At 48.3% G+C, this 26756-nt stretch overlaps 1 protein-coding gene across 6 annotated transcripts in view; it reads right to left on the reverse strand.

The window, feature by feature from the left end:
• GPR155 (G protein-coupled receptor 155) overlaps positions 1–26756 on the reverse strand; it is a 1263615-nt gene that overhangs the window by 523189 nt on the left and 713670 nt on the right. For all 6 annotated transcript variants that reach the window (XM_069616249.1, XM_069616248.1, XM_069616250.1 and 3 more), the window contains one exon: positions 10689–10773. In XM_069616249.1, the coding sequence (XP_069472350.1) occupies positions 10689–10773 (85 nt within the window). The remainder of the gene's footprint in view (positions 1–10688; positions 10774–26756) is intronic.

Consider the following 26756-nt stretch of genomic DNA (forward strand, 5'->3'; position numbering starts at 1 on the left):
GGCATCAGATTTAAAGTGCCAGGCAGTGCTGGTGGCCGGGGTAGTCCCCAGTTGGACCTGCATGAACACCGGGGAGTGATCAGAGAGCATGTTTGCGAGAATCTTGACATCTGTCACTCTACCCACCGGCATCCCGACACCAGAAACATATCTATTCTTGAAGCGCTATCATGTACTGTTTAGTAGAAAGTGTAGTCTCTCCCTTGGGGGTGGAGCATTCTCCACACATTGTGTAGATTTAGGGTCCTCATATATGTATGGAGTCGTTCGGCAGCTCGAGACATGACTCTGCAGGTAATGGTTGTTCTATCCAGGACATTGTCAATTATAAGGTTCTTGTAGCATGTCCCCATCTTCCTGTCCCGTGGAGGACGCTTTATCCGCCCTGGGCGCTGCTTTGGTAAACTTGTCCCTGGCCCCGACCTTGTTGGCCCCTTGTGATCTGTTGGACATTATGGTGGTGGGCAGCAGCACTTCACTTGGCTGGTTTGCTGGTGATCATGGGTCAGGAGTCCTGCAGTGGGGGTGGTAGCGTGCCACTGGTGTCAGCGTTCAGGTGGTCTAAGCCTTGTTATGCAGGTATTTGCCCCAGATTGGGGGGAACCAGCAAGCCTGTGGCAGTGGTAGTGAGGTAGCTGTGGGCGTTGAATGGCGAGGGGGCTGTATCGTGGTAGCCTCCAGCGGATGCTTTGTGGTGGCCGCAGGCACATTGGGTGGCGAAAGCTGAGGGGTGCCAGGTGGGCTCCAGTGTGAAAAGTGCCACTCTTAATTGCTGTGTGGGTGGGTTGGGAGTTGTACTGTTAGTGGGGTGGGTCAGGGGGAGCCCCTCAGGGTCAAGCAGATGTCTATTCTCACCAGTGTGTGCTGGTGAAGCAAAGTGGCTTCCCCTTCTCCAACACCCTGTCCAGACGCAGTTTTTTTTATAGGAGATTCCCAGTGCACAAAGGAGCAAGCATTTAATGCAAGGGGCAGCCGCGTAGAATATTGGTTAAGTTTCCCGATTGTCTAATTGTGCGTTGCACCCGGCATGCAGGGTATGGAAGCGGGTGTTTAGGGCGTAGGAGGAATGGCTGGGATGTCTAGTCCCCACAGAGGTGCCCCAGCTGTGATGTGCGGGTGCCGGGCCCTCTGCCATAGGGGGCCGGGGGAACAGGAGCACCCATGCCCCAGAGCCGCACTCCCCCCTCGCGGGAGCTAAATCCTTGGTAGGGGCCGATGGCGACCGCCACCGCACCCCGTGAGGATGGCAAGAGACACAGACAGGGGAGGTGGGAGGGGGCCTGGGCCGCGAGCGCACCACCGATGACACTGGAACCCGCAGGGGCTCAGGCAAGGTGGCCGAGTGAAGCGGCAGCGCCAGCAGCACTCACCCCCCGGGGGCACCTACCGTCGCCGCCCGCAGTCAGCCAAGGCCCGCAGAGGCAGAAGGGCGGATGTTGTGCCCAGGGTTTCGGATCCGCAGTCCAGCTCACGGTCCATACCCGGCAACGCTGCACCTCCCAGCACATCCAGGGGGCCCGTCAGCAGCATCTGCTCCCCAGCAGCAGGCCAGTGCGGCCCTATCCAGGACATTGTCAATTATAAGGTTCATGTCCCCCACCCCTCATATAATGGGGACTTCCACATATCTCATGAGGATGGCGGTCACTTCATCTATAAATTCCGGGGAGTCAGTGTTAGGGCCATATTAATTTACGAGCAGGCATTCCTCATTAGCCAGAGTGCAGTGGAGGATCACATATCTGCCTTCCATGTCAATGTGGGATGTGTGGAGTGTGAATTTTTACAGATTTGTGGATCAGGGTCAGGACGTCCCAGGACTGAGTGGAGTATTGGGTATAAAATCTGTTCGGGCCCCAGGACTGTGCTAGGTTTGATGTTAGGAGTTTCAGAGCGTGTGTCTCCTGCAGTAGGAGTACTTTGATTCCATGCCTTTGCGCATATGCTGTGATCCTGCGGGTCTTTGTGAAATTTGTCAACCCCCGAACGTTCCATGTCGTCATTTTAATAGCCATGCGGACAGTTTATGGGACATCCCAATTAAAGGATCTGTCTCTGCTTTCCACCATATGTGCTGCTGTGGCGTGAGCACGCCTCTCTTCCAAACCAGTCATCTCCTTCCTACCAATTTTTGTATAACATTCCCCAACTTCACCACCCCCCACCCTCACCGCCCGGTTCAAACTAGCAGTGTGATAGTTCCCACCCCTGGAGCGAGCAACTGCGTGCCATCCCCAACTTGCCGACGCTCGACCAATAGCCCAACAGGGGCTTAACCATAAACACACCGCCTTAGGAGGCATTGCAGCTGCAGTGGGGGCCGCCGCTGCCGTATGACCCACATTTGTTAATACATATTGTGATGAAACATCATTAATCTTTGAATGGCTGATAGTACTTTAGGTTACAAAAAACAAGCATTACCTTAGGTAACGAGATCTAAGCAGATAGCGCCTTGGGCTGATGCCTATCGGTGAGGCTTGGCTGCGGAGGTTGAAGCCCAGTGTATACTGTTATAGCAAAGTGAGTTAGCAATGTACCCCCTTTCCAAAGGTGGTGCTCTTGAGATGATGGTGTTGGGGCAAGGCGGGGCCCAGAATGGAGTAAAGCAGGGGGGACAGGGCGAACAACTGAGGGAACAGTCCACAGATTGGGCATCGCTGGTGAACCCACGTGAGAGCTGTGGGAGCATTTGTCTTAGTCGTTGTCCATTTGGTTCCACCGGGGGTTCCGTTAGCGGGATTTGTGCCTCGATGAATTTGACTGCTTCGTCCGGGACTGTGAAGAACTACAGCTTGTTGCGGTGAGTGAATTTCAGGCTAGCGGGGAAAAGCGTTGCATACTCAATGTTCCCATCTCTTGGCATTTTTTTTACACCTCCGAATTGCCATCACCCCATCTGCACCCCAACTGAAAAGTCCGGGAATATCCTGATGATTTGTGAGTCTAGCCTTAGTTCCCCTTTTTCCCTGGCCAGGCGAAGAATTTGGTCTCCGTCTTTGTAACTTAGCAGTTTCGCAATTATTGGTCTGGGAAAGTCTCCTGGTTTGGACCGGGGTGCCAGTGAGCGATGCGCTTGCTCAACGGTGAAGAATGGCGACAGCTCAGGATTGTCAAGGCGGTCTTTGGAGTAACTGTTCAATCGCAAGCTCCATTCGACCCTTTCGTGCCGATTCGGGAACCCCCACTGCGCAAATGTTATTTCTTCGCGACCTCGATTCTAGGTCATCGCACTTAGCTTTGACCTCCTTCTTGTCGCGCACGAGCTCTGTGACTGTTTTGTAGGGCATGCACATTGTCCTCATTGGTACCGATTCTTTGCTCTGCTTCAGTGATTCTGGCCCCATGATGGTCTAGTTTAGCTTTCAAAGAGGCAACATTCGCGTTGATATCATCCAGTTTTTCATGAAAGGCTGCGAAGTTTTTGGCCATGGACTCCATCATTGTTGTTAAGTCAGGTTGCGGGGGGTCCGGTAGCATGTCCCCATCTTCCTGTCCCGTGGAGGACGCTTGATCCGCCCTGGGCGCTGCTTTGGTAAACTTGTCCATGGCCCCGACCTTGTTGGCTCCTCGTCATCTGTTGGACATTATGGTGGTGGGCAGCAGCACTTCACTTGGCTGGTTTGCTGGTGATCGTGGGTCAGGAGTCCTGCAGTGGGGGTGGTAGCGTGCCACTGGTGTCAGCGTTCAGGTGGTCTAAGCCTGGTTATGCAGGTATTTGCCCCAGATGGGGGGGAACCAGCAAGTCTGTGGCAGTGGTAGTGAGGTAGCTGTGGGCGTTGAATGGCGAGGGGCCTGTATCGTGGTAGCCTCCAGCGGATGCTTTGTGGTGGCCGCAGGCACGTTGGGTGGCGAAAGCTGAGGGGTGCCAGGTGGGCTCCAGTGTGAAATGTGCCACTCTTAATTGCTGTGTGGGTGGGTTGGGAGTTGTACTGTTAGTGGGGTGGGTCAGGGGGGGCCCCTCAGGGTCAAGCAGATGTCTATTCTCACCAGTGTATGCTGGTGAAGCAGAGTGGCTTCCCCTTCTCCAACACCCTGTCCAGACGCAGTTTTTTTATAGGAGATTCCCAGCGCACAAAGGAGCAAGCATTTAATGCAAGGGGCAGCCATGTAGAATATTGGTTAAGTTTCCTGGTTGTCTAATTGTGCGTTGCACCCGGCATGCAGGGTATGGAAGAGGGTGTTTACGGCGTAGGTGCCCCAGCTGCGATGCGCGGGTGCCGGGCCCCCTGCCATAGGGGGCCAGGTGAACAGGAGCGCCCAAGCCCCAGAGCCGCACTCCCCCCTCGCGGGAGCTAAATCCTTGGTAGGGGCCGATGGCGACCGCCACCGCACCCCGTAAGGATGGCAAGAGACACAGACAGGGGAGGTGGGAGGGGGCCTGGGCCGCGAGCGACCCCACCGATGACATTGGAACCCGTGGGGGCTCAGGCAAGGCGGCCGAGTGAAGCGGCAGCGCCAGCAGCACTCACCCCCTGGGGGCACCTACCGTCGCCACCCGCAGTCTGCCAAGGCCCGCAGCGGCAGAAGGGCGGATGTTGTGGCCAGGGTTTCGGGTCCGCAGTCCAGCTCACGGTCCATAACGCGGCAACGCTGCACCTCCCAGCACGTCCAGGGGGCCCGTCAGCAGCATCTGCTCCCCAGCAGCAGGCCAGTGCAGCCCGTGGCCGCCGCGGTCGCGCCACCCTCCGTCACTATAGGAGGCAGGCCCAGCGGCCCACGCAGGCGGGCCAGCGCAGTTACTCCTATCTTTGGCCCAGCTGGTCAGATGTCATCGATTTTTTCACTGTATGCGCCCAGCAGTCACAGGATACTTAGAAGTACTTTTTTAGGGGTGTGGATGGCAGGATTCCGCCATTGTCAGCAGGTTGCGGTCAGTGGGCCACAGAGCTCCAAAGCTAGGTAGCCATCTTGCTGGCTGCTCAACAGTACCCCCCCCATGTTTTAAATATTTTGAATATAAAAAGTATTGTAAAGTTGTTAAATGTCAACTATATCAATAAAAAAATTGATTTAAGTGAAGCCAGACGAGTAAACGATAGACAAAAGAGGGTAGAAGACTAATAAAAAAGGTGAGAAAAGGTTAAAGATGATAAGAGCTTAGTGGCATTGAAAGTTAGAAATTGGTGAGCTTTCCGGATATTATAAAGATGGAAACGACAAGCATATCTACCAATTTGGTCTTCCCTTCTTCCCCCTCCTGCTACATGGCACTTCCACTGAGCAAGCTTTTTGGGGGTTTTAAATCTGCATTTTCTTTTCGCTTTGGGAACCACTATTCAGCTTGCTCTTTCATAATCTCCAAGACCCCCCCACTAATGCCCCCCTCAAGCATTTATCTTGTTTCTGATCAGACAGGTAAGGACAACCATGCAACTACATCTGCATCACTGGTTTAAAAAGCATTGTCCAGCTCACCTGGTCTCCCACAAGGAATTCCTGCTTCACCTCTTCTCTGGCTACATTTATACACTAGACCAATCTGTTTTAACACTATCCTCATAAACCCTTTGCAAACCTCAAGACTGGGCTGCTCCTCTGGTCTCCCTCGTTCTCATCTCTTACCCTGCTGCCAACTTTGCCTTTTTCGGTTTCTCAAAATCTAAAAAAAACAAAAAGGCACCATCTCCATTCCCTCCTTACTCACAACCCTTCCTTCTCCCCACCAATCAATACCCTTTCATTCTGACTCACCACCCAGGTGAACTTGGACCAATACTGTGGGCCGTCAACCCATTTTCTGTCCCTTTTGACCAATTTGCACCACAGACTATAAAGTAACAGAAACCCTCCATCACCTCTTTTTAACCTAATCACTTAATTATAGAATATTCCCAGGTTACAACACGGCTAACATTCTTCCCACCTTGTAAGAACCTTCAGCCGACCAAAGCAGTCAGCCAACTATCAGCCTATCTCCTCATGCCCAACCACTTCAAAATTGGAGTCTGTGCGGTATTTGGCCAGATCACTGCATACCTGGAGACCAGCAGATCCTGCAAATCCCTTTAAACCTGGTTCTTGAATAGTCACTTTCCAGAAACTGCACGTTCTCATGTCTTCAGCTACCTCACCACTGTTCACCATTCTAAACTCTCCTCTGTCCTTACCCTTGGATTTCTCAACCACCTTTGGAGATCCATTTCATTACCGCCAACCTTTGTTCCAAAGCACTGTCCCGGGTTAGCTTGCTCTTACTTCTGACCAATCCTTCTGTATCTCATAGAAAACTGGCAACTCTTGGCCACTGTCTTCCACGTTGGGGTCTGTCAGAAGTCAGGCATTGGCCCCCCTCCTCTTCACTAGCTTCATCTCCTCAGAGCACAATTAGCTTCTCCTATGACTTTCAATAACTATTTGTTCAAACAGAAATATTCTTCCTCTCATTCACCATTAAACTTTACTCTCACATCTTCAACTCTGCTGCTGCCATCCTTCACCGCATGGCACTACACACCTATGCTCAACTGTTCTAAAAACTGAAATCTACCTCCCCTGTTCGATATCCTACATCCTGATCTCCTCAACCTTGGTTTCCCCTTTTGACAGGAATTCAAACTTCAATGGTTTATCATCACCAAGGAAATGGTGGCTAGGATTAACCTCTTGAAAAGTCACAAAATGCAACCCTACCTCACCTAATACTCTTACCAAAATCCCAACGACCACTCTTGTGCTCAATGGGCTTGACTACTGTGTCAGTCTCCCACTGTCCCTTCCCCTATATTCCTTTGCTACACTCAACCCAGTGTTAAACGTGACACCTATACTCTCTTCAAACTCCCTTCATCCTCTCCCATCTATGACCTGACCAATGGGTCTATAGACCATACCGCTACCTTTTTTTTGTCTTCAAATGCATTAATGGGAATGAGCTCCCCATCCCCACCAAAACTGCCTAATTTCATGCCCTTCTCTACCGTCTCAAGCACTGCATACTCTCTCCCTACCCCACACACTACCCTGCCTTTAGCTTCCACTATTTTATCTTTATTGCTACCTAGCAATGGACCCCCCCCCACCCCAGATATTAAGTACACAGCTGTATAGTACAGGCCTTACCGACTTAACAAAAACACCTCCTAGCAAGCCAGAAGGCACCTATGCGGTACAGTGACATCTTCCCGCCACGAAACCCACACTATGCCCCCCAAAGGAAGTCCAAATGATGTATATTTTCTTTGGTCAGTCTGATGTTAAATTCTCCTTTCTCCCCCTGCTTTCATTTTGTTCACTATCGATTACCACTGTAAAACACAACCATGTAAATTGACTGCTCTGCCCTCTGTTAATGCTTCTGTACAGTTTATCTGATCCAAGCACTTGAAATTATTTTTTCCAATAAATATAAACAAATACAGACTTATTCACTAATTCTCTTTGTATTTAGTCTTGCAGAGATAGAAAAAGATTTGACAAACAGGAGCAACAATTAGCTGCTGGGCTGGGCATAGTGAGCACAAAAAAACCTCCACGTGAGATGCACACTGACGTGGTCTATTAAATATGAAGACTATGCTTTAATGTCTTCTAGAAGTTCCTCTAATGCACCTTTGCACACATTTCACAACAACACATTTAGATAAAGTGACATAGTTATAGTTGTATGGCACAGGTTGGCCTGGGAAGACAAAAAGGAGCTCAGAGCTTTTGCCAGAAGGGTGTCACAGTAACTTGGCTTTTCAAGGCTCCAAACAGATGTTTGTTCAATTATAACATTGGATGTGGACCGAAATCTGTGAGCAGCTGCGTGGCTCACATCTTCAATATGGAACTTAGAATGATTTTATTAAATGAAACCTTAATTTAGAATGCATGGATGCCTGCTGGCATACAGGACCCTAGAACCAAAGATACCTGGTATGGTTTCTTCCATGTGTGGACTTTGGTGTCCCTTAGAGCTACGTTCCCTGCTTCTGCAGTAGTTGTCTGACATTTCCTACTACTTTGGTTCCTGTACATCTGTGGGGCTGGCCTAAGTGCTGCTAGCCAGGGATTACTCAACTGGCCCCGTTCTTCTGGCTCTTCTAGACATACCAGTGATATGGGGTATAGACAGACAAGGACAGTGCGGTGTGACTCCCACTCCGTACATCATGTGGGTACCTTGTCGTTGTGGCTCAAAGGCCCTTGCAGGCCACCTTTCCTGGGTAAAAGAGTCTCCTCCATGGTCTTGAATGGTGTCAGACCAAGGACTTCTTCACACAGTATAGATGTGGCAGGGGTATTTTTCAACAAGCCTTCCTGTGGTTACTGCTCTCCTACTTTTATCTAGAAGGCGTTTCATGTAGAGCTCACTTTCATTAATAAAGGAATCCAGTATGTATGGTTGGTTAAGTGATAGGTTACCCTGCTCCTTTTCTGTATCCACATCTTGCATTATTTCTTGGAGAATGTAAGCTCCACCCCATCCAAGACCACCTTCTGTATAAGGTGTCACGCTGGAGTAGCCTCAAAGCACCATCGATGTCACCTGGTAGACTCCTTCACTGGTTTCTTCAAGAATGGCAGCAATTGATTGTACTTGCTTACAGTTAAGAGAAAGACATCTGCAGTCACTCTCACAGCTGCTCGTCACCCCCAACTACCTCTTGTTGTGGATTACATTGCTGGTTCCATTGCTCCTGTCATGTGAGTTTCCAATTCAAGTTTGTGCAAAGAGGGGGAGAAAGGGAACTGGCAGGATGGAAGTGAGGCGGGAGTATAAGAGCGGACACCTACAGGGATGTGCAAAGATCCATGGGCTTGCAGTATAATGAAGCGGCAGTATACACCACCTGTCTACCATCTCCAATGCCAAAGGAGAAAACCAATGAATTTCCTAAGCACCCTAGGATTGCGTTGAACAGTAAAAATTGAAACACTGACAATGTTATTTTATCATCTGCATTTGTACTAGCAGGAAGGTGTCTTAAATTGTAGATAAATCATACATAGGGTTTCCCGGTGTCAGTATTTGATCTTCAAAATACGTTTTTGTTTTTTGCAGGGTTTTCAAAAAATTTCCAAATTGTGCTTAACCATGGTTTCTCCAGGGTAGACAAAAGTTAATCTTTTATTGCTGCATGAATGTAGGGCATACTTCTTTTGAATCAAAAACAGATTATGCAGACGCACAGTCCTTATTAGCTCTGCATTCTTGAAATTGAATTGCTGAATTTTCAAAGGAAGAGCAAAGCAACACATTAAAAAAAGCAAAGAATAAACTAAGGACTTGGTGGGCTCCAGTTGCTTGATATGAGGCAAGATAAGAAAGCAAATTAACTTTGCAATGGACCCTATGACATGCACTACCCGAAGTTAAAAAATCATGGTCCACAGGAGAAGGCGAAGGTGCTGGGGGACAGAGGTAGGTTTACATGGATATTAATTTTCATAGCTGCATATTGGACAAAGGACTCAACCATTGTTTAATAAAATAAAAAAACACTTGCTGGTAACTAAACATCCCATCACAAATTACAATTAAGGCTTCCAGTTTTCTGTTTTTACTGATTTTTACACAGAAATACAGACAGAAATCAATCTGCTTTTTGTCTGTACTTATTTATACAAATGGAAAAAATGGGAAAAACAGGTGTGTCTGGTTCTCCATTATGTCACTCCTACATCGCAGGCCAATAGCATTGCAGATTGGCAGCATGGAGAGTGTAAACGTTGCATATAAATAGCATAAAAGTTCTTCAAATTGCTGACAGCATATATTTTAAGACAGGAGCAGTCACAGGGGCAACCGTTTGTTGGTATGGAAAATATGGAGCTAGCATTTCTTTGCTATATGGCGCATGTGTGCTTTAGGAAATACATGTTTTCATTAGAATAAATGCAGAAGCATACTGGTTGCCAATCATCTTTTTATATGTCAAAAATAAATGTAGATAAATTGAGAAAAAAAGGGTCAAAAATAAATATGGATAAATACAGACAGAAAGGGCAGAAAAATAAATACCATAAAACCGAAGCCTTAATTACAATAAGGCACTTGGTTAAAATATAAAGTTTGCATATTTACTAAGTGGATGGTTATCTAGAACCATATATAAGAGCTAGATATTATATGTGATGGGAATTGGGGATTCCAAATGACAGACATAATCCTGCAATTCAGCTGAACATACAAAACAATGTTTCTGAAAACTTTGGATTATGGAAAATGACTTTACTTCATCCATTTCCCCAATAAAGCATGAACTGACCAGTGTCTGAATGGAGGATCATTGGAATACAAGGTGCCATTTGATCAAGAAGTCCATTTGCATCATCTCTGCAACTGGCTAAGACAATGACACTTTTCATCCCTGTAGCTTCAGGAATCTGGTGAACTCCACATTGATGCTTTTTAAAATACATGGACCACACAATTGTTGCTAAGGGGAATATATCATACGGCCTATGTGAGTTTGAATAATATTCAGGTATGAAACTGTCTGAAAACTTTCACTAGTGCCATTGCAGGCCTTGCTTTTCATTTTCAATTAAATGCAGGACTCCACTTGAAGTAGTGTCAGTGCTGCCAAATAGTTGCTTTTTGGAGAAACCCCTAGAAGGGAACTTTCTTTCTGGTGGGAAGAAATCAGATTCAATGGTATTTTACTGAAATCCAAAAAACCTAATCATACAGAAGAAATGCAGACTTAGCCATAATTGGCGTGGCCAAAAATTTGAATATTGTATGCCAAATTACTCACCCCCAACCAACTAGGATAATGAATCCAGCTGGAATCTTCAAATTTTCCTGTTTCCTTAGCAGAAACAAAGTAAGCGATATGAGACCTAAAAAAAGAATAAAGAAATACTTCTCCGATCACTGCAATAAGAAATGTAAACAGTGGCATTCGATAAGGTAAAACACATCTGCTCCTGAATCTAAAATGCATGCAACAGTGACCTACCAAGTAAAGATAGCTGATTGACCATTTTGAGTATAGCATGTCCCATTGATCCTCTCTCATCATCATCAATAACTGTATTTCAGCCCCAAGGCCATAAAAGTAAATCATGACACATACATATAAAATAGCAATAACAAATTAAGCATTCCATAAATTAATTGTATGATGTGCCCCTTTGAGCTGCTCAAGACCTTGGGGAAGCACCACTCCTTGATCTCTCCTTCACCCCAGTGTTTCAAACCTACCATCTTCTAGCTTTCCACTTGGATTCGACCCAAGGGAGTTTGCCCACTGGCTTTTCCCCAAAGGGACTGAATTTGCACCAGTAAGTACCGGTCAATACTGGGTATACGATGCATAGGCGTCCATGGGCCCCTCGGGATGGGCTCTTAGTTAAATCGTGGTATTCACTGATGGATGGTATCTCCTAATGAAGCCCAATATGTTTCTTCCCAGGGTTGTCTCCCAGAAGACAATGTTGACATAATCATGGGAGCTTTCCCCGATACGACAACCTAGTGCACCTTAAAAATTGTTCTCTTGTTACAAATAAGCAAGCCCGGATGGCCCGCAACCAGTGTGTACACTTGTTCACAAGGGCCTCCCTGGATGGTCGGGGGGCAATTTGGGAACCCTATGCACGCAAATTGGTCCTCCCCTGCCAAGGACTGCTGCCTTACTACAGGTGGCTGTACAATTCATTGGCCCATAATCTACTCCGCTTGCTGGCTTTCTCGTTGTCTTTCTCATTGGGGCGCTGGGCCTTAGAGCCACTTTCAACCCTAATGGCAGCCCTCATGGCAGCGCGCTGAAGAGGTGGATGAAAGGTGGACTTTTGTGTTCCTATACTGTTGTTATGCCCCCTTGGCACTATATCAGCCAGATGGCTTGTATTGATCACAGGGTTTCCAATTTGCAGGCTCTCATTGCACCCACTGGAACGTTTTAATCCTGCAGCGACAGGATTTACTATTATTACAGGGCACAATACATTATTGGGGGCCGAAGTTGGTAGCAGGGCGTTTAGCACAAAATGTGGGTCCCCCTCTTGTGCTCACCTGGATTATTGAAACATCCCCCCTAGGTTCCTCTTTTCACCTGTTGATCCAACAGCAACAGAAGTACATTTTGTATGGACGCCAATTCAAGCAAGACAAAGTGGCGTTTGTAAGTGCAGGCCCTTGGAATGTCCACCCCACCCTGGTCAACAAGGGAGACTGATGTTTCGTCAAGACAAGGAGGGGCAACGCAATCATTAATAAGGTGGGAGAATTTCAAACCAAATTGAGGACCACCATTGCCTTCTGGGAATTCAAACCGCAATGGTTTGTTCACTGTCCCCATGTCAAACATTTTGCAGAAAACACCCTCCAGGCCCCTCTCCCAGAGGGCATCAAGTTCATTATGTTCCATTCTGTTCGGGGTACTTTAGTGCATACTGGATACCATTGATATACTGACATAATCCCCCACCCTTGTTGCTACAGGCTACGGGGAAAGAATGCTGGCAATTTCAAAGTTAATCAGTGGGGGCTGGCTCGAGGTCCAGCCAGGGAATAGCGGTGGTGTAATTTTGAACATATAGGTTACTTTTACGTTTGCTGGCATATCCTCTTCATCAGGTCTAGGGCTTCCCATACCCATGGATAGGCATAATTTGCCCTGGGCCAATGGGGTTATGTTCTTTTTGCCCCTGGTCGATCGATGTCCGTCATCTTTCCATGCCCTGGTGCATGTGGCTGTAGGCATGGTCGATGGCCCTTCCATTAGGGCCTGAATGGGGTTTATTAATCTTCAGTAGATATCTGTGGCTTTGCCGTCCCCCTCAACCCCTATGGGTCAAGCCTTACTGGGACTTTTGTTAGATCCCAAAAAGTGGTGAATTTCGCTATGAGATTATGTGCCTCCCTGAGTGGGTTTGGATTGATGTTTGGCCTGTCCATTATTACTCCTGTTGGTGGGCATACAGAGGGGATGGTGAGGATTTTCCTCTTAAGTGTTAGGATTTTCCTTTTAGGTGAGGGCTCAGCCAGGGGCAAAAATGAAAGCATGGAGGGTGTGGAGGGTATCGAAGTCATTATAATGTCTGGATAGGATTGCCCCCATCAACCTAGGCTTGTCACTGCCACAGTATTTCCACTGTTTCCACAATGCGTCCAACGGTTCCCAACATTATAAGAAAAAAGAAGCAAATCCTCACGGCCACAGGGCCCACAGCTGCAGTTCCAGATCTACACAGTGCTTCCACCCTATGTGCGCCAAACACCGATACCCTTTCGATCACTGGATTCACCCTGCAGGGGGAGGGCGGGAGATTTCAGGAAAAGGTGGCAGGACCTCAGAACAGCTTTGCAGGCTATAGGACTCATGCAAACGGGCCGGAAAACACCTATGTCCTTCACCCTGTGGGGGGAAAAGGGGGCAGGGCCTCAGAACAGGTTTGCGCGCTCCAGGACTCCTGCAAACGGGCCGGCAAACACACGCACCCTTTCCCCCGCGGGCTTCAGATCACTGCAATCAGAAATAAGAACAGTGGCATTTGGTCAGGTAAAAAGACATCTGCACCTGAATCTAAAATGCATGCAACATTGATCTACCAAGCAAACATAGCAGATTGGCCATCTGGACTGTAACACGTCCCCTTGATCCTTTCTACAAAAAGCCTTCATCCAATGTTAAATATTCATGACTGTGATTGAATATTAGGATATGGTATTAACTATGAAATCTGTGTATTGTCAACTTAAATTGCCCCTACTGTCCCTCATCTCTGAGAATGTCTGCCTGATAGTAGTTGGAACACTTACAAAACTCAAATTGCCCTAATCTATCTCTTCGATCTATGGTGAAAGGTCTTCTGATGATCCCGCTATCCAGAACTGCAACCTGAGGCAACAGACGCTTCTCCTAAATGGGCCCTCGGTCCTGGAATCTACTACCTTTGGATTTGCGAAGAATTGAATCCCTGTCTCTGTTCGGGAAAACATTGAAAACCTACCTTTTTGCATAAAACCACCTGTAAAAACTAATTTGCATCAAACCCCATGTGACCAGTGTGGCTACGATTCTTTGTCAGTTGTTTACTACCTGCGCCCAGCTGCAGATTCTGCTTGGATCCTTTAGTGGATATGCGCACTATAAATTCTAAAATCAATCAAAATCATGGTGGTCTAACGTGTAGTATAAGTATCTCATATGCATGTGGCTTGAGTTGTCAGCAGGATCTTCACATCTAGTACAAGAGCTGACTAGATTTCAAATGCATTTATACAGTTTTTTGCAATGCTTCAAATGGTTACTTTCCCTACTTGTGAACTTAATTATGTGGCACATAGTGTACACTGACAAAAACATGATTCCAGGTTCTTTAAGGTATTGCAAATCCATGGAATCTTGCTATGCATGTGCACCAATATCAAAATGAACAGGTTCTGTGTTTATTTTATTTTATTGGGTGTTTACAAGCCACCAACCACAGGCAGAGCTTCCAACTTCCCATCTACCATATGTAGAGCTGCATCTCGTTCAAATTCTGTCTCAAGACATGAGGCTTTCAACTAAGTGGAAATTCTTCTTTCAGTCAACCAGCTACAAAGAAATAAAATGTATTAAACTTTATGAACAAGAAAACATATTCAACAAAAAGAAACCTTCAGCAACCCAATCCAAGATGGAAGCTATGAATATGCTCCTTTCGTCACCAATCTGCAACAGTCCTAAAGTGTAAAACTCTGCTGGGTTAGACAACCAGCCAAGGTAAGCATGAATGAGCATTTCCTTTATCGCTGTTTGAGTTGGTTGGATGTTAGAAACGTGTCCTTGTTAGTTTCTTTATAAGCACTATGTGTTCTGTGTAATGTTGTGTTGTTGCAGGGCACGCGTCTCAAGCGGAGCTGTGCACGGACACCACATTCATGGTGTGGTGCTGACCTCGGCACAATACCTCATGAGGACAGTTGGTTCTGCGTGAGGAGCTTGCACATGAGTGAAGCACCATTGGTCGTGTGGCCTTCAGAGAGCGGAACACTTCGTTCTCCTTTCACACTCCAGTTTCTTTGAGCCTGCTTGGCTATGGTGCATGCAGGGTACCAGCATACCACCCCCTCCCAGATTTGTGAGCCTGCTCAGCCCTGGTGCCTATCTGTACCACAATCCTCCCACTTCTTCCATATGGCCTGCTTGGCCCACACCCCTTGATCCCTGCAACCGCGTACACTTGTGAGCCGAGTTGCAAAAAGGCCTTTGCTGGGCCTGGGTTTTCCTTCAGGGAAGTTCTGAATATAGGCACATTAGCTTAAAAAGATGTTTAAAAAAAGAAATTATGGTATCCTCTATAGGCAGTGAGGGGAGTCAGCATGGTGCAAATGATTGCAAGGGGAGTATAGTGGATAATATACAGCAGTCGAGTTCCTCTGAAAAATATGGGATCTCATCAAGACTGATGTCTTCAACTAAAGTGGATAGAGCCCTCAGGGACCTTAACACCACTTTGGGTTTTGATCAGATACATTTTTAGAATTTCATTCGGAAAAAATGTCCAACCCTTTAGGACACCCCGAGGCCAGAGAGCCCTAATATTGTAAACATTCAGCAAAAGCTAGAGATCTGGAAGGGATAGAGGGAGAGGAAGTTTCTTCTCGCAGAGTCTCCACATACCATTCCCTCAAAAGGTGAAAGGAAGAGAGCCTCTCATGAAGAGCATGTTAGTACTCTCTCAATTTCAGATTCTTCTTCCTCTTCGGAGGACTTGGATTCTCCTCCTAAGATGAAGAAAAAAAAGGAAGGACAAAGAGGCTGCTAAGGAATTTGGGCTCAGGGATGTGTTTGGGTAACCCGTATTTAATCCTACAAGTATTAAAACATCAACGCTGAGAAGAGTGGTACCCATCGGAAGACATTCATGAGAGATTCAATTAGATACCCCATATGGAAACTGTAAGGCAATAAACTGTGTTAAATGTTCTGGAGTCTGATTTTGTAGGTTCTGGAGGACAGCGCAGTCAATTTTTCAACACCAGATGTGGCAAATTTATGACAGTCGGTCTGGAGATGTGTGTGTTTGTCGAAAATGCTAATACAGCATTATCTACAAAAAGGAGGAAATCACTGTAGAGTCACATGGATCCCAAACTAGCAGACCGTGCCCCTTCTGAGTCAGGGCCAAAGGAGTAAGGGTTCTTGTTTGAGGAGTGGTTTGTGAAGAACTTGATGCCATTTGTCCATACATTTAGAGCTCAGGACAAAGTCTAGACCAATATAAAAAGGTTGGGGGGTATCAAGACTTTCTTGATCCTCATCAGGTATGCCCTTTTTCCTTAAAGACGTTTGTAGGGCAGAACAGTTTGGTTCAGAATTGGCCCATTTTTAAAGTATAAGTGTAGGTGCTACAAACTGTAAGAGGGTAATACGCTGAGTTCTATCCCCTGTGGTAGGTCAGAAGGAGACAGACCCGTTTTTGTCATTTCAAGATTATTTATTCAAATAATAAAAGAAAATGCCTTGCTATCCCTAGTCTATGGGTTTCCCTACCTAACCAAACTAAGTTGCTTGTCTTTTGTGAAGTCCTCCGTCCAACTGTAATCTACTCTGTCCCTACAACTACTAGAAAATAAACAACGAGGAGAATGACTCCCTTGTCCAGGATAGGCTTCTTCAGTTTTAGGATGCAATCTTGAGATATTACTTGGCGATCTCGTGAAGTAATTGGTTTAGTTCTTGTAGGGGACTTTTCCCAGTCCTAGTTTCTATTGCTCGTTCCCTTAGCAGGCTTTTCAGCATCAGCTTTGGAAATCCTGGAAAAGGATTTTCTCTTCAGTGTCTCTAAAAGTCTCTCTCTTCCTGTATCCACTAGGGTGACTGTTTCCTTCTTTGTATGGTTCCTATTCTCTCTCTTGCTACAGTTCTTCAACTCTTGGTGCATAAGACAGTTGATATCATGTCCCCCCCCCTCTTCAGATTCCCTGTCTTCCTCCTTGCTATTCTTATCGTAGACCAGTAGTAATTGTCCAGTTCTTATCGCAATGAGACAAGTAGGATGGGTTTCACAATGGGGTTTCTCTTCTGCCCACCCACTGGGACGAGTAGGCTGAGTCCCAGAGTATCTATTGCTTTCCTTAACGTCGGCCACGCACTGTGATGAGTAGACTGACAGTATTCTTTATTGCTGTGTGCCCTCCCAGGTCTCCTGCGGTTCCTGTTCCCTTGCTTTTCGAGGGTTGGCGTTACTGGGCTTGCTCGCAGGAGCAGGACTCGTCAGGATATCTTGGTTTTTCGTTCCATCTTCTCTGCGACTCCAACAGTCTCAGAGTAGTTGTCGGACTCACCAGTCCACCCCTCCAGGTTCAGGTCACTGCTCACGCTTGCTTCTCCTTCTTGGGGTTTTCTTCCCCTCTGCTTGTTGGCCTCAGATTTCCTCAAGCCTTCTGGCCGACAACAACTTCCGCGTTCCTCTCGTCGGAGGATCTCTCAGTCTCCTGTTCCAGTCACGACTTGACTGGTTTGAAGCTCCCAGGCTACTTGTCTCTCCAAGAAAAATCCTTCTTCCTTTTAATTACAGGTTGCTGGGTCCCCCCAGCGGAGGATCGTAATCCATCCTCTCTGTTTGTTGAACACTCTTCATTCAATCTTCTCAGTCACAGTACTATTGGTCCCAAACCAGGGAGTAAACCTTATTATACTTTCATCATTCTTCTTCATGGTGTTTGTAATATATATTTCTTCAAGGTGAATCGCGAATCATGTATTACAATAACACAGGGGTTTAGTTTGGTGGTGTCCCTGTGGTTTCAAAGAGATGGGTTTTAGGGAGTTCCTCTGTGGAAAGGGACTCCCTGTCCCTCAAGGGGGTGTCTCTACCTGGGAGGTTCCTCTTACCGCCACCGCTACGGGGGATTGTTGCGTAGCGGCTCCCCTCTGTGACCACCTGGGGGAGAAGTAACTGAATCCCGCGATTCATCACACCGCCCACAACCGACCCCAACCAGTCACTTACACCAGTTTCTTGGGATCTCATTCAGAAAGAGGTGGTAGTCCCAGCCACACATCAAGCATCTCCTTTTCTCAGCACCCTTTTTTTGCTGTCAAAGGTGAAAAAAGGGTTTTCAGCAGTTGTCAACCTGGAGACCTTAGCCACATTTAAGGTGCATTGCCACTTCAAGATGCAGGCCTAGCTTGCTGAAGAATTTCCTTCAATGGGATAGGATGGATGAGATCGAATTGAAAAAAACGTTCCTCATATGCATCAGAGTATCTGCAGTTTGTTGAAAGGGAAACAAATGGCAGTTCTCCATTCTGTTTGGCCTATCCTTTGCTCCCTGGTGCTTCACAAAGCTGTCTCGTTCGATAATAGCTTTCCTCAGGGCAAGGGGAATTAGGATAATCATCCATTTGGATAACATGCTTCAGCTAGCACAAGAGGCACAGTTACTCTTGACACCTTATCCAAAAACTATATTCTCCAACTTACGCAATGCATCAAGTTTCTGGGCTTTGCTATTGTCAGCAATGCCACTTTCCAAAGAGAAGAATGAAGGGGATTTGAAACGAAATCAAGTCCATCTAAAAACAAACACTCCCTCGATCTCTCTCGAACTATTGGCTCATGTAAGGAGTAAGTTGCTTAACTTTAACTCCTGTTCTTCAGCATTGGTATCTTTCATAGATTCACATGCTGTTATAGCCATTTCTCGGGCTGGGAATCCTCTAACATTAACACAGTTAACATTTGCATTTTAAAACTGCTGTTACTTTAGTTCTCTTAGAGTCATTTTGGGTCATATCGTAACGCTTACCTGATAACTTGTTGAAGCGTCTGGATATTCTAGTGGAATGTCCCACACCTCTTGCTACCTGAACCATGTGCAACGCTCTTCAAAGGAGCACGGCAGTGTTCCGGGTAAAATGGGTAGGGTTATGTAAGGATGCACCCGTGTTCTTGTCAGCAGTTACTGTCTGACATGATCCCCCTGAAATGAGAATACATGGATGTCACTCTGGTGTTTATAGATTTCCCTCCACCCTAGGTTACAGCTATAGTGGGGTGGCTGGACTCACTGTTGGATACCATGGCTTGTTGAACACATGACTGCCTCTTCATCAGTTACTACACAGGTTTGCCTAGGCCTGCTGTGGCTTGAAATTTCGAATCTAAGTGATTTGCCTGCGGCTGAAACTACCGCGGGCAAAACGTTTGCATGAGAAAGGTGCTACCTACCAAAGGTTTACACCTTTCTCATGCAAACACATGTACATACTCACACCCACAACACACCCATAACACTCCCCCACCCACACCCTCAGCCCACCCCCACCCACACCCCCAACATAAACAAACCCCACTTACCTTCATCTTCATGCTGGGTTCCTGCAGCGCCAGTTCCCTTTCACTTCCGTGAACGGAAACCGGCACCACAGGGTCCTTTTTTTTTTTTTTTTAAAAACAGATGTCTGTGGGGGTGTCCCCCCGCAGCCCCTGCTCACTATACCATAAAGTATAGTGAGCAGGATGATGCGGAGGATACCCCCAAAGCCCCCGTTTTTTTTTTTTTCTACAATGCTACCACCAAAGGTTTGAACCTTTGGTGTTCGAACCTTTGGTGGTAGCATTTTAAGAACTTTTGGTCATTGCAACCATTTATTTTTTTGGTAAAATCGACCTATACCGAAATTTCTGCTTGTTTGTGGTTTTGGTCCCTGCACACCTTTTGATGCCTTGTGTATGTTTCTTTTAGTGCCTTGATTCTTGCTTCTACTGCTTATGTTCTCAGCTAACTGTCTCTTACAATTTATTTACAGGAGCTGTGTCAATCTGGTTTTCCTTGTGCGCCCAAAAGGGAGAGATAGGCTCTGAGGTTATATGAGCAGTGTGGTGAGTGATGCGCTCCCATCAGCACTTTTAGGGATACTCAATGCGTCTCCTTTTTCTTCTCTGTAGGTCGAGGCTGCCGGATGGCCGAGAGCATGGAATTCTCCAGAGGAGCGGGTGATTAATTGCCACTAGGTCCCCAGAGACATGCAAATGCTGTTTTTGCAATGGTACACCCAAGTGCACAATCAGGGTTCTGTGTCCTTTTTAAAATAGTGCACCTGTGCTGCTGAAGGCTGGGCTTTTTCGGGGCACACACAAGCTCTGCTGTCAGGGTTCAGGATTTTGGCAATGCGAGTGTTTAGTAGCGCGCACGTGTAGCTGCCAGCATTCACCGTTCCTTGACACAAGTATCTTCAGGTTAGCGTTCAGGAGCTGCCTGGTTTCACAAAGATGATGCGCAGGAGCGCAGTAAGCCTTGTTCTTTCTGTGCTGGTTTCAATGCAAAGCAAAGGGCGTGAGCCCATGGTGTGGCTTAAATAGACCTGGGATCACTGTCCAAAAGCATGGACCTATACATTCAGAACAAGGTTTAAGGCACAAACAGCGGCCATATTGGACGAAGACTAGTCTTGCTTCCAAGAAGTGGCCACCCTAGAATCGTTTAAGTAGTTAGGAAACACATGGTGTGAACGCTTTCTCCTTACCAATGTGGTGCAGCCGCCAATGTGTCTCTGAGCCTGTGACCTTGACACATATTGGCCCACAGTCAATAGAAAGGTCTCCCTTAGCTACACCCTTGGAGACAATCTTCTTATTTAGCAATTGCATGTGAAGGTGGCAATATGAGCCAAGAATCTGGGTAGGTTGAAGGGTCGAATGTGAGTCTATGAAAGATACCAAAGCTGGAGAACAGGAGTTACAAGTTTACAGACAAGGAAGTAATTCCTTTTCCAGCATTGGATCTTTCAGACATGCTATTTGAATAAATCATAAAGCAGTACACACAATACCACTAGTGTGGAGGTAAAACTCACCTGAAGGAAGCACTCACCTCAGGAAAACACCTCCCCCAAACAGGTGACAACGCACTGCTTGGACGATCCTGGACCACGCAGAGGAACCCCTTTATACACAGTAGAACCTGGTCTATCCATCAGTGGAACACCAGAGAGAAAGGCAATTGTAGCAGCAACATGTCTGGGGATGCTTCTGGTCTCGTGCTGAAGGGATATGACCTAGCAGTTCAGGCCAGACTGCCCCTTTTGGGGTGGGTTCAAGCCCGATTTGCATATGGCTTTTCCCCTTCTACAATGGCCTGGCAGGCTGAAGACAGATGGTCTGGGGGGTTGCCCAGAGCAATGCCAGAGGTTAGGATTAATTCCAAACCTTCCAGCTATCACCTCTTTTGTTTTGTACTGGATTAAAGGCAACACCCATTCATCCATGTGATGGAGCGCCACTGATTGATGAAACAGTCACCCTCCCACTGGGGCTGGAAAGTGAAGGGGCGGGATAGGAGACTGTTCAGGTCTGCTTGGAGGATTGGGCCCTGTTGTGAGAGGTTCAGCTGCAGTGTGGAGTCCCTCAGTAGGCCTGAGACTTCCCCTTGTTACAGTCTGATGAGACGAATGTGTCGGAACGGTGCGACTGAGAACGATAGGAAGGTCTTTAGTCATGTGATGTCTGGGAAAAACATGTCTTGCTGGAGCAAATGGACTGGCACCGTTTCTGGAGCATACGCAAGGAATGAGCTGTCTCAGTATATGGATTGATTTCTGGAAGGGTGACATTGACCTCTTGGCTGAAAATGTCCTCTCTATCGAAAGGCATATCCACTACCTTAGACTGACCCTCGGGGCAAAAATGTATTTGTGGGCCTGAGCCATCCATGATGGCATAGGAGGTGGTCGGTCATTTTTTCGAAAAACAAATGTCGAAAAAAAAATATGTCGAATTCCTTTTTTTTAAATTATATATTTATTTTCGGGTTTGGGATAAAAAAAATGGGTAAAACAAAAACAAAAATTAAAAAAGAGGGGTTGTGGGGAACCCCCCCATTTCGAAAAAAAATTGCATTAAAAAAATGTGACTTTTTTTATGACTATAAACCGGCATAGGACTGCCCCCCATTTGCTTGAAACCAGTGTCTGCAATACCAACAGCCACAGGTATAGTGTGACCCTATGCGGCCTCACCCTCATGAAGGATGGCAAAAGCTTCTTTCTTTTTGTCATCAGGCAGAAAGTCCAGGATGGTGCCCATCTGTCACAATCATGAATTTACAATAGCACATGGTTCTACTATCAATGGTGGGTGAAAAGGGTGACCGGGACGGTAGTGGTTTATGTGATGCTGTGATATGGAGGCCTTTTCCCAGGCATGTGTGTTTATTCCCAGGAGAGCAGTCCCTCCCTATGAGGTCCTCCTTCATAGTACAACCCTTAGCGGCATTATCAGGTAGCAGCCTCACCTCCCTATCCTCGTAGGAAAGGGCGTCCACCTGGAGAGAAGCAACAAGACCAGCTGAATTGTCACAGGTAGCAGCCATAAATGGTGACTTTTGCACCATGTACGGTGTCGTAGACAAGATTGTCATCAGGGTGGGCATTGAACGGGCTGTGGTTGGAATCACCGATGGAAGAGATGACTTGATCTGCTTGCAGGCTGTTGAGGAGTGTGCCATTGATGGGACAGCAGTAGTCCCTGACAAGTACTTTTTAGCAGAAGAGGAATGCGGGAGGCCACGAGGGGCCGCACAGGCAATGGCTGCCTGACTGCGGTGTTCCTGCTGAGGCCGGGCCTATTTTTGGGGATTGAGCCCCCCCCGAGACCTCCCCGAACGAGCACACCGCGAGGCAGGTGCGTCTAACCCCCCCGTGACTCCCCAGCTCGAAGGAACGGGCTCCTGACTCCACGTGGAACTGGAGTTCAGGAGGCGTAGGAGCGCGACTCCACAGACGCCGCGCTCGGCGGCTCCAGAAGCGGAGAAGGCCTCCGCAGCGAGAAGGCTGCGGCGACAGATCGCGCCCCCGCTGCCCCCAGGGGCGCGAGGCGAGTGCCGACGAAAGGACGCTCCCCGGAGAGGGACCAGCGTCGGCCCCCCCCTCCCGACTACACACAGAGGGATAGGCTGTCCCTCCGGCCTGGCCCCGAGTCCCCAGACCCCGCCGAAGGAGAGGCACACACAAGGACCGGAGCCAGGGGGGCGGAGGACCGCAACCCCACAGAGGAGGCCTCCGCGCAGAGAGGGTTGCGAGGACGGCCCGTGCCTCCCCCGGTCCAGGGGGCGAGAAGCGAGTGCTGGGGGAGAGACGCTCCTCGGAGGGGGTCCGGTGACGGCCCCCCCACCCGACCACAAACAGAAGGATCTGCCTTCCCTCCGACCCGGCCCGAGTCCCGCTGAGCGGCGGCCCGGGGGGATGCAAAAAAACAAAAAAACAAAAAAATAAGAGGAAAAAAACGCCAGGGGCTGGACCCCGCTGGGGAAGGCCCAGGAAAGGAACCCTGCAACACCGCAGCGCCCCGGGAGAGTGGCGGACCGGCCCTCCCGCCACGGGGGCGGAGAACATCAACGTAGCCACCTCACACAGGGCTACCCACCACATAGAACTACCCCGGAGGCACACAGGGAGTGCACGGCCCCGGCCAGGATCCCATTTTGACTCCACATAGTGCCTCGTAGACAAAGAAGGGCTAGGCCCAGCTAAGCAGCAGAGGACCCCGGGGGGGGGGGGGACACCCCCTGGGAGATGACAGCAACTCTACGGCCCAGGTGAGAGGCCCCCGCCGGCGGTCGGTGGGGCGTGTGCCCGCCTGGGGGGCCTACCCCATCCCTACTGGGAATTATAGCCTGATCATGTAAGCCCCACCCGAGCAACACACATTGGCACATCCCTGGGATAGCGGAATTCACCTATAAAGACCATCCAAATCTGGACATACCGCGCAGCTGGGCGGAGGAATAGGAGGGAGAGTGGGGTTTTACCCACTACTTCTTCCAGCAGGTGGAGGCCCCCGTGCCAACCCGTGGGGCGTGTGCCCGTCTGCAGTTTGTCACGACCTAACCAACCAAGGAGGTTGACCTGGGTGTGTGACCCCCACCAGGACCCGGTGGGGCGTGTGCCCGCCCGGAGGACTCCTCCCGCTCAACAGGCCCAATTGGGGGCTGCCCCACCTTTAATTAGGACCAGAGCCCACGCCCCAGAGACCCACAACAACTCGACCCTGGGTCAGCGCAGCACAACCTCAGGGGCCCACTGGGCCACGACCTACCAAGCAGCTGCGGGGCAATAAGCAACCTAGCCCCAAAGGGAGACCCCACGATCACGCCGCCCAAGAGAACTGGCACACACCTCTGGCGTCCTTCGCATCATCGCACCCCCGGCCCACCCTGAACTCGCAGGCTGCCCGCGACCCAGGTGAGAGGCCCCTGTCCTCAGTTGGCGGGGCGAGTGCCCGCCTGGAGGGCTGCCCCACCCCCTCGCAGGGGACAATCCATCGACTACAAAACCCACTGGTGCGACGCACTACGAACTGGTCCTGGGGTGGCACGGCATTCCCCCTTAGGGCCCCCCAGACTGCAGCGGACCCCGCGGCAAGGGTCCAACTACACCCCATGAGCTGGCCGTACAAACATTTTGCTTCCAAGAAACAGCAAACACGACCGAGGTCCCCACTGTCTCCGGAGCCATGGCCCACACGGAACCCGCAGGCCAACCCGCAATGACGATGGAAAAGGGCTTCGCCTCCATCCTTCAGGAGATCAGAGAAATGAGATCCGACATTGCCCAGAAGTTCGAGAAACTGGACCAAAGGGTAGACAAAATTGAGGATAGAGTCCTACATGTGGAAAACTATCAATCGTCCTCTACATTTCAGGAAATCCAATTTGACACACGGCTTGCGGCTTTGGAGAAGAGGGATGAAGAGAGAGCCAGGATTATGGACGACTATGAAAATGGAGACGGTAGGTGAGACGGAGAGAGAGCTGACTCGAGTGGTGAGAGACATCACCCTCTTGTTTGCTGAAGAAATGACGACTGAACTCACATTTGACTGGGTGCACAGGGCCGGGGGGAAGAGCGGGGGGCCCCAGAACGGTTCTGGCCCGCTTCCACTATTACACGGAGAAAGCCAAAGTTCAGGAGGCTGCGAGGAAGGCGGGGGCGATAACCTATAACGGCGCATAGATCGCTATTTTTCAAGATCTTTCAGCTTACACCCTAGCCAAACGGAGGATGTGCCACCCTCTGACACAACAACTGAAAGAGAAGGGTGTCCGTTACAGATGGGGATATCCCTTCTCCCTGTCCTTTGAATATTCAGGCCAACGCACAACGTTGGTAACCGAAGAAGACATTAAGGGCACTATTCAAGATTAAAGGATAGTTCCGGGACTTTTTTTTATTGTCCCTACGGTTCGGCCATGTGTTTTTAAGCATAACTCGGTAGATCGTAGAAAACTTTCCTATGGACCTTACCCGACTTTTCGTCCATTAACGCACTCGAAATCAGCCGCCATTTTCTGATAATCCTATCATTTCCCCCCATCGCCCTGGCTCACCTGCTTTTGCGGCACTAAATCAAATCCCGCGCCCCGGAGCCTGACACCAGCAGACGCGTACCGCCCATTTCCCAACGCCAAAGCACGTTTCGTGTCAACAATCGCTGCGCCTCAGCTAATGAAGTGTCGCCATGCAAATGGCAGGACGCCTCTTTCCTCAATAAGTATAAACACACCGTTTCACAACAGTTACTTTGAGTATTCTGTGACTCGTTTCTGTGCTCTGGTCAGCTACCTTCGCCGCTTCTAGGCCTTGTGAACACCTGTACCATCTCTGTAAATTATTTTACTTTCTTTACCACACAATGGCTACAATAATGCCGTATATGTACGAGCCCGAGTACACCGAGCAAGAACTACTGGAAAGGCAAGCACGCGAAAACGATGGGGATTCGGACGGCAGCTGGGAGGACCAGTCAACGGATGAAGAGCCTGGACCATGTCGCATGGACGGCGTCTCCACCTGGTGCACGTGCAATCGGTGCGAGCTAATGCCAACTGAGGAGGAGAACTGCTGCTGCCGTGAAAATTCCGGGTGCTTGGCCTACATTTCGGAAGGCGAGCCAAGTCCGCAATGCATCACCGAGCTGCCAGAGTTCAGGGAAGCCTGCCTCTCACGGACCGTGTTGAGGATGATGATGGTGCTTATGCACGAACTTCGCGGCACTGTTCGTCCGCGTAATCCGAGTAACGAGTAAGTATACTCTGGTTTTGATGTCAGTGATGCCACTACTATGTCATGGTCGTCTCCCACATATAAAATGACATCTACATATCATTCGAATGCATGTAAATTAGTTCCATATTGTGCATTTTCTAGATAGAATTTTTTTCAAAGCAGAATGACATTTTTTACCTGAATCGACAGTGATAAGAAAGTTTTTTCATTTTAATACAGTTTGCATCTTTCGTTTTCACAGGTGGTACAGGCTGGTGGCCTATCGTTGCTTCACTTGGTGGCTTCACGGGAGGCTCGGACACCGCGTTCGGAGAGTAATACCTGCCTGTGCGGTACTTGCCATTAGACATTTCCCCAGCGACAGTGGACAATACCGCGGATTTTCCCTGGATGTGCTGCAACCGGAACTTTACAATGTGTAATGTTTATTATTTATGTTCAATTGAAATTAAGATCTAAAATAAAACCCAACATATATTTTAACAATGGTTGTTTTGATTTTTTAAATGAATCTAGTGTGTCTCCATTGAATAGTCTTCCTGTGCCTTGTCTTGTCACACCACATGTCTCCGGCCAGCATCCTCCCTCACGCTGGCCGCCCACCTTCAATCCACATAACCGTTGAACCCATATGCAGCAGACATACATATGTTATTTTGCGGGTTGGCATCAAGCCTCCCGGCCTTGCCTCCTCCCCCAAAAATACTTACCGCACCACTTTGTTCAAGCGTTGGCAATAAAAGGAAGGCCGTTGGATTTTATTGATACAAAACATGGTTATAGGTAAATAATCAATATGGTTGATCATAATAAATC

The sequence above is a fragment of the Ambystoma mexicanum genome, chromosome 9 (assembly GCF_040938575.1).
Source record: "Ambystoma mexicanum isolate Mex_15411 chromosome 9, UKY_AmexF1_1, whole genome shotgun sequence".
Taxonomy (NCBI): domain Eukaryota; kingdom Metazoa; phylum Chordata; class Amphibia; order Caudata; family Ambystomatidae; genus Ambystoma; species Ambystoma mexicanum.